The sequence below is a fragment of the Ceratotherium simum genome, chromosome 33 (genome assembly GCF_057802395.1).
Source record: "Ceratotherium simum simum isolate JZ-2026a chromosome 33, ASM5780239v1, whole genome shotgun sequence".
Taxonomy (NCBI): domain Eukaryota; kingdom Metazoa; phylum Chordata; class Mammalia; order Perissodactyla; family Rhinocerotidae; genus Ceratotherium; species Ceratotherium simum.
Genome location: NC_141932.1, coordinates 3,822,481 through 3,835,026, shown reverse-complemented (window position 1 = coordinate 3,835,026; position 12,546 = coordinate 3,822,481). Strand labels below are relative to the sequence as shown.

General features: G+C 40.6%; 1 protein-coding gene and 1 pseudogene across 1 annotated transcript; both read left to right on the top strand.

Moving 5' to 3' along the window:
- On the top strand, positions 1 to 10,164 carry LOC106803276 (zinc finger protein 565-like). Its single transcript, XM_087422319.1, has 7 exons — positions 1 to 162; positions 304 to 535; positions 2,022 to 2,095; positions 4,104 to 4,216; positions 4,529 to 4,623; positions 4,886 to 6,398; positions 9,504 to 10,164. Exons 1-6 carry the CDS (start codon positions 1 to 3, stop codon positions 5,059 to 5,061), a joined length of 852 nt encoding a protein of 283 aa, XP_087278445.1. The 3' UTR covers positions 5,062 to 6,398; positions 9,504 to 10,164.
- LOC147912704 (uncharacterized) lies at positions 5,068 to 10,445 on the top strand (annotated as a pseudogene).
- The last annotated feature ends 2,101 nt before the right edge of the window (positions 10,446 to 12,546 follow it).

The window sequence follows — 12,546 nt, the reverse complement described above, 5'->3', positions numbered from 1 at the left end:
ATGTCCACAGGCACAAAAACTCACAGAGTAAGGACCAGTGCTGCACCGCCTGCCGAAGCCAAGGTTGAGCGGTCGAAGAGCCGGACTCCAGGTGTGGCTGGAGTCAGGCACCGAACTACACTTCCCAGAAGCCACTGCGACCGAGGCCCAATCACTGCCCAGGTCCGTCTTCCCAGCATTCTTTGGGCGACCGGCCCTTTCGAGAGGGCTGGGCCGCGGCTCCTCCGCCTCTGGACTACATTTCCCAGAAGGGACTGCGGGTGGGGGAGGCTCTTCTGTTTCCGGCGGTTCTGGGTTCCTTAGGCTGGGCCGAGACCGAGCTCCCGCACCGGGTGGGGGATCCCGAGCGCCCTGGCGTTCCGGAGCGGGGCCCACGCGGAATCTTCGCGCCGTCTTGCGTCAGAGCGATTGTCCCCGTGTGAGGACGAGTGGACGGTCCGTGGAGTCCGCTCCGCCCGGGGCGTGCCCGCCGTCTCTGCTGTGGCCAGTCGGTCCGCGAGGGAGGACGCTGAGGCGCGTCGGAACTGGTTTCGGGGTGCGGGGAGTGTGTTTGGGGGTTCGGGGGTGGTGGGGGGATGCCAAATTCCTGGCTCTCTTCCCTCTGGACTACATTTCTCAGAGACCATGGCGGCGGGGAATGTGTCCGGCCCCAAATCGATGCCGGCGTCTTTTCCTTCTTCAAGATTCTTAATCTGGGATCGATAGACCTCACATGCCACTTCAGGTTGTGAGCAGTTTTTTTAATTTGCATTTTCCCTGGGAAGAGGACTGTAGTTGTCGGAATTCTCGAAAGTATCTCTGAGCTCCCCCCATAGACTGTCAAAGAATACCAGAGCCCGACAGAAGTTAAAGCAGTGAAGGCAAGTTTTACTCAGAAATTGTCATAGGGAAAGAGCGACCTCAGTACATGACTGGGCTCCATTCCGAACATAAGAACAAGTGGGGATTTGTAGCCAAGGAGCAGAGTCGGGGGGTCAGGGGATGGAAAGTTACCAAGGAAACATCAAGGATAAGGGGCGATTCTGGCTAAAGGGACTTAATAGAATTCTTACTGAAGGCGGCCAGAGTGATGCGATATTGAAGGTGGGGGATGGGGAATTTGATCAGATATCATGGGGGTGTGGGGTCCCTAAACTGACCTAGCAGAATTCTTTCTAAAACTGGACTAAATGGACCTAGGGGAGATCCCAAGACTGGGGCCTTGAGGGCTGAGAGGAGCCTGACTAGAGTTAGTTCAAGGAGAGTCTGTGTGTGTGTAGTAAGAGAGAGAGATATCTATATGGATATATTGATATATATCAATCTATAGATCAGATATATATAGGGAGACCCAATATAGATATATATATAGATAGATATCTAGATAGCTCTCTCTCTATATATAAATGTTTATTGATCACTATGTAGCAAGCACTGTAATAAGCACTTTCATTATCTCCCAGTTTCCATGGGAGTCTGGGCATGGCTCAGCTGGATCCTTTGCTCAGGGTTTCACAAGGCTACAACCAAGGTGTTGGCCACAATGCAGTTCTTATCTGGAGCTCAGTGTCCTCTTTCAAGGTCACTGGTTGTTGGTAGAATTTATTTCCTTACAGTTGTAGGCACCCATTTTCTTGCTGGCTGTCTACCAGGGTCACTCTGGGCTCCTGGGGCAGTTCAGAACATCACTGTTTATTTTCTTCCTCAAGGCCAGCAGGAGCTTGTCTCTCTCTGACTTCTGCTTTTATAGGCTCATCTGATAAGGTTAGGCCCCCTCAAATTCATCTTCCTTTTGGTAACTCAAAGTCAACTGATTAGTAGCTTAATTACAGAGTAATTATACAGGACATGTACATGGGAGGGGTGGAATTAGGGGGTGGGGGACATCTTGGAAGTCTGTCTAAAATACTCAGTATGTTCATGAACACTGGAAGGCCGGCACAGGAAAGGGGAGGAAGAGAATTGCAACCTGTCCTTCTGGGAGCTGTGAGCAAGCCTGACCTCTCATGTTTTCTCTTCCCTCCTTGGCTCTGCCTTCTCAGGACTCACCCTTCCCCAGGAGAGGAGTCTGGAGGAGGACTCATCAGCCCTTGCTATTCTGAAAGCCATGTCCCAGGTAAGCCGTGCTTTCTTTCTCCTTTCTCAAGCTGTGGTCATTTTATATGAGTGTAGGAATATCTCCTGCCTCAGTCTCACCCATGCCTGCAATCCCTGGTTTTTCACATTTGAGAGGGTGAAAGGATCAAATAGGCCCGAGCCCTCGTTAAGAATCCCTCTCCTCTCTGACCTGGATTTATGTGTTCAGCATATCATTTAGAATCTCCTATGGGCTCAGTTCAGCCAGGAGCCTTGATGGACGAGAAATGCATTGCTTGAGGGAAAAATGAATGCTTGAGGGAAAAATGAAAGATTCCTACATGGAACATGATTTGATGAGCTAATAGAGTTTAAAGGAACCACACGTAATAAAGCTTTAATGGTAATCCACAGACCAGGGTTTCCCATTGGACAAGATGGGCAGTAGTGTTGGTTGATCTCCGCCATGGTCTGAATGTGTCCCCCCAAATTCATATGTTGAAACTGAACCCCCAAGGTGATGGCATTTGGTGATAGGGCCTTTAGTGGGTGAATCAGTCATGATGAATGGGATAAGTGTCCTTATAAGAGAGGCTCCAGAGAAATCCCTCACCCTCTTCCACCATGTGAGCACAAGAAGTTGGCCATCTGCAACCTGTAAGAGGGCCTTCACCAGAATACGACAATACTGGCACCCTGATCTTGGGTGTCAGCCTCCAGAACTGTGAGAAACAAATTTCTGTTGTATATAAGCCACCCAGACCGTGGTACTTTGTTATAGCAGCCCAAATGCAATAAGACAGAATGTTTCAGTCTCCAGCTGTGATGACAGTGCCTTCTTTTTCAGACCTTTTGAATTGGGGATGGCATTTGGGAGTTTGGTTATAGAATCCAGGATATTGCCCAAGAATCGCTCCAGGTGGACATCTGAGCCAAGGTCAGATTTGAGGTTGAGCCACCTGGCTGGGTAGTGGGCCACGTCTGTGTGAGCCTGGATTATCCTCCATCAGCATTCTATTGCTCAGGAACAAGGAAAGTGGACAATTGGGGATGGGTGAGGTGAGACTAGCCAGAATGCAGGAGTTGTTGAAAACCATAAACAATCAGAGCTAGGAAGATCCCTAAAGATATCTAGTTTGACCTCAAGTGTCCAAAAATCAAAGAAAGGTTGAGTCACAAAGGTTGAGTGCAATGTTGTGGGAAAGTATGCAGCCAAGAAAAATAAATCTTTAATAAAGGATTTGACCTAGTGAGGGAAGGTAACATGCAGACAGTGATGAACCTGACTCTTCAATATATTTTTAAATAATATGCAAATCTTATTTTCTAATTCCTAACACAGAGAGTCTGTTAAACATTTTGGAATGATTCCATGGAAAAATTGTTTCTCTAGTTCAGGATTTCTCAACCTCAGCACTAATGACATTTGAGGCCGATAATTCTTAGCTGTGGGGGGCTGTCCTGTGCGTTGGCGGGTCAGCAGCATCTCTGGCCTCTACCCACTAGGTGCTAGTAGCATCCCCTCCCCAGTGGTGACCACCAAAATGTCGGCCAGCACTGCCAGATGTCTTCTGGGGGCAAAATGGCCCCTAATTGAGAACCACTTCTCTGGTTTGACTTTTCTTGAAACCTTTTATTATGAAAGCATTCAAACATTTTAAAAATATCAATATGTTGTCATATATTCTCCTTAATTTCTGAACAGAAGGAGTAGAGAGAAGAATTTAGACGTTAAAAAGTTGTGTAGTCAGCTTCTATATAGTTTCATTTATTGGGAAACCATTGATCTGATCTCTTTTTGTTCTTTGAAGTGTCTTTTGATGGAAATATCTCCCTTTATGAAGGAGGTTGTGCTGCTCTCAGTAGAAACGTCAAGAACATATAGTCCCTTCTCTTCAATTACCACAATTTCCTCACTGTCCTCACCCTGCCTCACCATATTCCCTTGAAGTGTCTCCCCACTTCCTGCAATATCCTTTTTCATCCCTCCAATTTTCTAGTCATGAATATTTACTTCAATGGCACAAATCCTCAGTTTGTTGTTTCAGGGGTCAGTGGTGTTTAGGGATGTGGCCGTGGTCTTCTCTCAGGATGAGTGGGACTCAGAAGGATGTGTACAGAGATGTGATGCTGGAGAACTTCAGCAACTTCATCTCTCTTGGTAAGATGTTAGCATCCCTGGAAGGTTGAAATTTGCCCACGGGAATATCTGCTTCCTTTGGTGTGAATCTCTGGGGTGCCTTTCAAGTCTCTGGTTGAGTTTCTACTCTGTTCTCAATGAGATTGTTTGTACAAATGGGGATGGATAGTTCTGTTGGATAACACCTGAAGAAGCTTCTTCCCCATTCCAAAGATGACTTCCTCCTCTTCTCTGGCCTTTTCTAGTTTCTTTTCTTCATTGATAACAAGGAAATGGATATGAATTCCAGGACACCCCCTTGTGTCTCTGTTGCATCTCTTCCTGTGTACATAGGTTTTTCTATTTCCAAGCCAAATGGGATCTCCTTACTGGAGCAAAGGAAGGAAGCCTGAGTGCAGAAAGCAATGTCCCAGGAAGCCTGCGCCCGGGTGAGTGGAGGATGATCAAGGGCAGTGGCATTGTAGGTAGTGGCCCAGGTCAGCTGGGAGGGAGCACCTTTGAGTTAATACCTGGAAAGGACCCCTCAGAGTCCCTAGGGTTACAGAGCAGAGTATGACTTTCATGGGCGCACGCTCCTGCAGGGGCCTCTCTGACTCATGAACCACTCCCTGTGCGTTTCTCCATTCAAAGAGGAAGTCGCCTGAGAGCAGGGACTAAAACAAGCATCTCTTCTTTTTCACTGTCTTTCAGATTGGGTATCCCAATGGGAGAAAATGGAAAAATTTATCAACAAAGATCCTGAGGACACCAGTTTCCAAGATGACTGGGAATGTAAAGGCACATTTGAGAGACATCAAAGAAATGAGGAAGGAAATTCCAGTCAAGTCATAATCACTGATGAAGACATACCCACTTTGAGACAGTAAACATCCCATAACCTGCTTCAGAAAGTTTTATCTGGAAGTAGACCCTATTTGTATACTGAATGTAGGAAAGGTTTTTGGCAGAATAAATCTCTTCTTAATCATCAGAAAACTCATATTGGTGAGGAATCTTACAAATGCGAGCAACGTGGGAAGGCTTCCCATCGTCATTCCTATCTTCCTCAACATCAAGGAATTCATACTGGGGAAAGACCCTGTGAATGTAAAGAATATGGAAAGGCTTTTAGTTATGTTTCACTCTTTACGCAACATCAGAGAATTCATACTGGTGAGAAACCCTATGAATGTAGGGTTATGGAAAAACCTTTACTTGACTCTTACAACTTAATGTACATCATTGAACTCACATTGGTGAAAAACCCTATCAATGTACTGAATGTAGAAAAGCTTTTGGTCACTTAACACTAATTACTCCACATCAAAGAATTCATGCTGGAGAAAAGCCCTGTGAATGTAAGGAATGTGGAAAGGTCTTTAGAGGTGTCACGTAACTTAAGGAACATTGAAGAATGTATACCAATGAGAAGCCATGTAAATGTAATGAACGTGGAAAGGCCTTCAGTCATTGTTCATATCTTCCTCAACATCAGAGGATCCATACTCGTTAGAAACCTCATGAATCTAAGGTTTGTGGCAAGGCCTTTACGTAGGGCTCACAGCTTAACCATCACTTGAGAATTCATACTGGTGAGAAACTATATAAATGTAATGAATGTGGAAAAGCCTTTGTTCGGATTTTGCAACTTAACGTACATATAAGCAACCATACTGGTAAGAACCACATCAGTGTACTGAATGTCGAAAAGCTTTTAGTCACTTAACACTAGTTATTCAACATCAGAGAATTCATACTGGTGAAAAGCCCTACGAATGTAAGGCATGTGGGAAAGCCTTTATGGTTATCTCACAGCTTATCCAGCATCAAAGAATTCACACTGGTGAGAAACCCTATCAATGTAGTGAATGTGGAAAGGACTTCAATCATTGTTCATATCTTCCTCAACATCAGAGAATCCATCCTGGTAAGAAACCTTATAAATGTAAAGATGTAGGAAGGACTTTAGGCGGGGCTCATACCTTAAACATCAGATAATTCACACTGGTGAGAAGCCTGATGAATGCAAGGAATGTGGGAAAGCCTTTAGTCAGTGTTCACAGCTATCTAACATCAGAAAATTCATTCTTGATGTATATAAAAACTGTGGAAAGGCCTCCAGACACTGTCATCTTCCTCAACCTTAAGGAATTCATGCTACAGAAAATCCCTATTAATAAGTGAGGGAAAGACTTCACTCATCTCATCTCTCAGGGAACATCAGGTAATTTATGATTATGTATAACCTTGTCAAATGTGGAAATGCTTTTTGGTTTGACTCATGTTACATTCATCAGCAGATTCATCATCACATTCATCACCAAAGACCATATTAATATGATAATGTAGAAAAGCATCCCAACACTACATATCGATCATTAATTATTGGAAAATTCATGCTGGCAAGCAACCACATAAGTGGAGAAATTTTGGAAATCTTTAGCTTAAGCTAATCCTAATTTATATAAAAGAATACACAAGGTAAAGTAATCCTGTGAATGTCATGTATGTGGGAAGTTCTTTAGCCATAAGGCTCTTTTAATCAGAAAATTCATATTGAAGAATGTAAGTAGAAAAATCCCCATTCAAAGGTTATCATTTATTGTGCACCAGAAAACACATAGTGAATAAAACTCCAGGCATTTAAAACAACAGTTAAACATGTATCAAAGAAGTTGAGGAAGGTGTGGAAAACTTTGTAACAAATCATAGGGGGCTGGAACTCAGGTAAAGTGAAAAATAAAACAATATTTATGTTACCTACTACCCAGTATTTTCTGCTTCAATAAAACCAAGAGAACACTATGAAGTGAATGAAAGCAGTACAAAACAAAACCTGTGGGATGTGGCCACGTCTATACTCAAAAACGTTATAACCTTAAATGTATTTATAGACCAGAAAACTACAAACACTGTAAATAAGTGAACCAGAGACCTCTTGAGAAGCTAAAAAATGAACAGAACTCAGCAGTAGACAGAATTAAGGGGACAAATGCATTAAAATTGAAACAGAAGTAGGTTTTATCAACCTTGACGGCTTTTCTTTAAAAGGATAATATAAACGTAGCAAATTTCATAAAAGTACTATACAGTATTACTAAAAATAAGGAGGATGTAGTAACACATAAAGGACGTTATAAAATAAGGTTGAACACTTCACATTTTTGATGCCAATAAATCTCAAATTTTAGATGATCTTCACTTCCTAAGAAGGAAAAACTAAGTTTCCAGAATTGGGTAAAGATTAGCAAAGGACAGATTTTATAGGGAATCCAATTAAGTCTTTTTAAAAAAAAATCGAATATTATCAGTTGTTAAGAGCATAGATTTACCAAACTATAAGTGTATAGAAAGTATCTATGATACAAATTTACAAGTTTGAAAAGATGCAGATCTTATCAGCTCCTTTTCTGCGTCTTGCATAGTCTCCATCTACAAACAGAAACCAAGATTTGCAGATATCCTCAGCCTCCCAAATTACAAAAAAAACATTGAATATCTATGACAGCCAGACACTTTTTTACATGTTAATTATGAATTTAAATTTAAAAAATCATAAGTACCAGCAAATTAATACATTTTAGTTTTTTCTCTTTAAAATGTGAATCTTTTTAGACCAGTAATATAATCATTAATGTATTTTTTTAACTAGATCATTTTTCAGGAATTTAGAAGAACATACCTATCCAAGGTTGATTATTCTTCCAAAGTTTAGGCAGCTTAACTAAAAGGGAGGAAAATATTTAAAAATCAATTGATCCTTGCATGGAAGAATGGTACAATGACATATGTAGAATTAGTATGTGGTATTTAAATATAATTATTAATCACAAAAAATAACAACTTAGAATCATCTAAACATATGCATAATGTGTAATTTAAATGTTTCCTTTTTTAAAAAAAAATGTGAAATAAACTGTCTTCTTTACCCAGCCTTGATTTGAAAGGAAATTTTAAAAAATTAGAAAGAAAGCTACGTTTCTGAATTTTTACATAACTTATTTATACAAATGTTTGTAAAGGCTGTCCCTGGAACAAGAGAACTGAACAAAACTTTAGCTAAACTAGTTTAAGCTATGTCTCTGTAAGACCAGTTTTAACTATGTCTGCCTCTGTATCCAAACCACAAAACTACTTTTGTGGTTTCCTTCAGTCAAGTATAAATAGGACATTCTCATGATACCAGGTTTTTTTGTTTGTTTTTAAAGTTTGTCTTTAAGCATCTCTGACATCTTTACATGTGAGGCTTGAAAGAACTGCTTGCGGTCCTAAAATGTATTATTTTGTTTTTGTTTTGCAGGAAATGTTAAGTTCTTGAAACATATACTTGTTAAATTCTTCACTTATGTTGTGAATGACATAATCAATATAATTTTTTGCTTTCTTTGTTCTTCCAACCATATATATTCTGTGAAAATTTCTGAACAGAGAGAAAGCTATATTCTGTCTCTACTTCCAACATTTGTTAGGTTTTAGGATAAATCGGTGATTGACAAGATCAGAATAAAGTCATTACAGCTATCTATTATAGTTTCTACTACTCTAATTTCAGCCATTCTTGATCTGTGACAACACTGTTCTTCCTCACTATACAAACTAACAGAATGTTTAAGTGTCTATAATAAAATCAGTCAGTTGCTTATATAATTGTGTACAGTTATGCATGAAAGAGGTTTCTAATACACTGACATTATTCCTTCCAAATATATTTTTATACTAACATATACTTTGACATGCCTACAAACAGTATCCTAATTTAGTATTTTCCAATATTCATTCCATATTGTAATGTTGGTGTATGGTCATTCCTTTTATTTTTACATATGCTAACATGTGTGGTGGTACCTCATTGTGGTTTTAATCTGCATTTCCCTAATGACAAATGATATCGAACATGTTTTCATGTGCTTATTTGCCATTAGTTAATCTTTAGTGAAGCATCTGTTCAAATTTGTTGCCCATTTATAAATTGGTTTGTTTGCTTTCTTTTGAGTTTTGAGTGTTCTTTATATATTCCAGGTAAAAGTCCCTTATCGTATATGCGATATTCAAATATGTTTTCTAGGCTATTGTTTTCATTATCTTAGCATTTTTTGAGGGGTAGAAATTCTTAATTTTGATGAGGTTATATTTATCATTTTTATCTTTTATGGATTGTGCTTTTGGTGTCATATCAAAGAAATCTTTGCCTAATCTAAGGTCACAAAAATTTTCTCCTAAAAGTTTTGTAGTTTTAGGTTTTACATTTAGCTGTATTGTATTTTTGAGTTGATTTTTATATATGGTACAAGAGGTAGATCAAAGTTCGTTTTTTTTTTTTTTTTTGCAGATAGATATCCAGTTGTTCCAGCACCAGTTGATAACTTTCCCTTCTCTACTGAATTGCCATTGCTTCTTTTTCAAAAATCAAACCATATATGTACAAGTTTATTTCTGAACTCTAGTCTGTTCCATTAACCTCTTTTTCTGTTTTTATGACAATACTCTGTTGATGACTGTAGCCTTACAAGCCCTGAAATCAGGTAATATAAGTCCTCCAACTTTACTCTTTTTCAAAATTGTTTTGACTATTCAACTTTTGCATTTTCATATCAACTGTGGAATCAGCTTGTTGATTTCTATTAAAAAGCCTATAGGGATTTTGATTGAGATGGTGCAGAACCCATAGATGAATTCTGGGGAGAAGTGATGTCTTAAAAATATTGAGATTTTCAATGTATAAAGATATCTCTGTATTTCTTCAATATTTCTCTCAACTGTGTTTTGTAGTCTTTAGTGTACAGGTCTTTTAAGTATTTCATATTTTTGGTGCTATTGTAGGTGGTATTTTAATTTGAATTTCTAATTTTCTGATGCTGGTGTATAGAATGATCTTATATTCTGCAACCTTGCTAAACTCACTTAGTTCTAAAGTAATTTTTTGTATAATCCACAGGACTTTCTACATGATCATGTGATCTGCAAATACAGTTTTACTGCTCCCTTTCCAATCTGCCTTTTGTTTTTGTTTCTTGCTTTATTGCACTGACTAAAACCTCCAAGACAGTGTTTAATACAAGCAGTGAGAGCAGACCTTGTCTTTTTTCTTGATCTTAGGAGAAAAGCATCCATAATTATGATGTTGGCTGTAGGTTTTTTGTAGATAGATGTCTTAGTCAGCTTGGGCTGCTATAACAAAATACCATGACTGGGTGGCTTAAACAACAAACATATATTTCTCACAGAACTCCTGGAAGCTTGTACCTGGTGTCCTCCAGACTTTGCCCCATGAGCCTTTTCCCTTTGCTGATTTTCCTTTGTATCCTTTTGCTATAATAAATCTCAGCTGTTGTGTGGTAAAGAATTTAATCTTTCCCAAAGACAGATCTAGGCTTTGCCCTCAGATCCTGGGAGGTAATCTCTGACCCGTTGGAATGTCCTGCCTGCTAAGTCTCTCTGTTTACCTAGGGAACTTGGACCACACCAGAGAGTCAATGTGACTTATAGTGGGGCTTTGTATCATGGTATCAGTGTGACCTCCAGAGGGGCTAGAGACTGAGGTGAGCCACATAAGCAACCCACCATGTCTATGTGACGGAGCACCAATAAAGAATGACACCAGGGGTCAGGTGGGCTGCCCTGGCTGGCCATACTATGCATATTGTCACACACGGTTGCTGGGAGGAGTTTACGCTGTCCATGACTCCACTGTGGGAGGACAAATGGAAGCTCTGCATCTTGAACCCTCCTGGACTCTGCCCCATGAGTCTCTTCCCTTGGCTGACTGTAATGTGTGTCTTTTCACTGTAATAAACTGTAACCACAAGTATAAAAGTTTTTAGTAAGTTCTACGAGTCCTTCTAGTGAATTATCAAACTTGAGGGTGACCTTGGGGACCCCTGAATGTGCAATTCATATCAGAAATTCGGGTGTTCTTGTGGACTATTCCCTGACTTCGCAGCCATGAATACAACTATATGCTGAGTCCTGTGACTACTCCTAGTGAATCATTGAACCTGGGGGTGATCTTGGGGGTCCACAACACTAGACCAGTTTTAAAAAAGGAATAAATGTTTGTTAGTGAATAAGTCATCAGTGAATACATCCATGTGAACAATCAGACAACTATTATAGGTCATTTTACAATAAAGAAACAGCAGTATCAAAGAACCATGTTTTGTAAAAATACAGAGCCTTATATAAGACCAAATGGAAAAAGAGGTATGTGCTGGTGAGAAATAGGATTAGGAGTTAAAAAGAACCCCACCATAGATGAAGAGCAAAGACACATTCTACTTTATGGGATCTAAAGTACATTCCCTTTAGTAGATCTTTAAGGTGCATATCAGGATATTTCACTTGCTGAAATGAAACGCACTCCCCCTTTCCTTGAATCTGGGTTGGGCCTATAACTTGCTTTAATCAACAGAATGTAACAGCAATGACACTGTGCCAGCTCCAGGTCAAAACCAAAAGAAGGCTTGGCATCTTCTATTTTACGCTCATGGAAGCTCAGGGCAAGAAGTCCAGCCATCCCACTGGGAAGGCCGTATGAAGAGGTCAAGTGAAGAGGGACAGGTTCTGAGACTACATGGAATAAAGCTGAGGAACCCAGCTGGCAGCAAAGACAGAGGCCTAGACATAGGACCCCAGCTATTCTAAGTATCACAGCTGTGAATGAAGAGGCCATCTTGGATATTCCAGCCCCAGCAGGCAGCACATGCCTAGTTTGAATTTCTCACTCACAGAATCATAGGAAATAAAAAAAAGGTCCTTGCTCTAGCTACTTCATTTTAGGTTGAGTTTGTTGTGCAGCAACAAATGGTGGAGACAGCGTGCCTCTGAAAACTGCAGGAGACGTGTTATGATTTCCCCTCATCTGCCTCTATCAGGGCCCGCAAGACTAGCAAGGAGTTAGGTTTCATCTTCAGCTGCATGTGGAGAATGAGTCAGGGGATGGACTGAGGATGCCTGGTTCATGGCTAGTTATCCCTTCCAACATCCGAGACTTCACTGAACCCTAACACAATTATGATTCACAATGATTTCAACCACCTGTAATTGCCTTATGCTGTCCCTTCCAGCTAACACCTTGTCTGCACCATCTGGTTTTTTTTTTTTGATTTTTGTTTTTGCTGAGGAAGATTAGCCCTGAGCTAACATCTGTGCCAATATTTCTCTACTTTATATGTGGGTCGCCGCCACAGCATGGCCAACAAGCCGTGTAGGTCTGCAACCAGGATCCGAACCCACGAACCTGGGCCACCAAAGCCGAATGCATCAAACTTAACCACGATGCCATGGGGCCAGCCCCTGCAGCATCTGTTTGTACCAAGAGTGCATAAGGTCAAAAGCCATTGAAACTTTATTGTATTGAACATGGAATGATCTCT

Bases quoted from the DNA above. Each gene is read 5' to 3' on its own strand.
- LOC106803276 (XM_087422319.1), top strand. From the start codon at position 1: ATGTCCACAGGCACAAAAACTCACAGAGTAAGGACCAGTGCTGCACCG. The intron at 163-303 runs GTCCGTCTTCCC...TGGGTTCCTTAG, and splicing joins GAGGCCCAATCACTGCCCAG to GCTGGGCCGAGACCGAGCTC. The intron at 2,096-4,103 runs GTAAGCCGTGCT...TTGTTGTTTCAG, and splicing joins TTCTGAAAGCCATGTCCCAG to GGGTCAGTGGTGTTTAGGGA.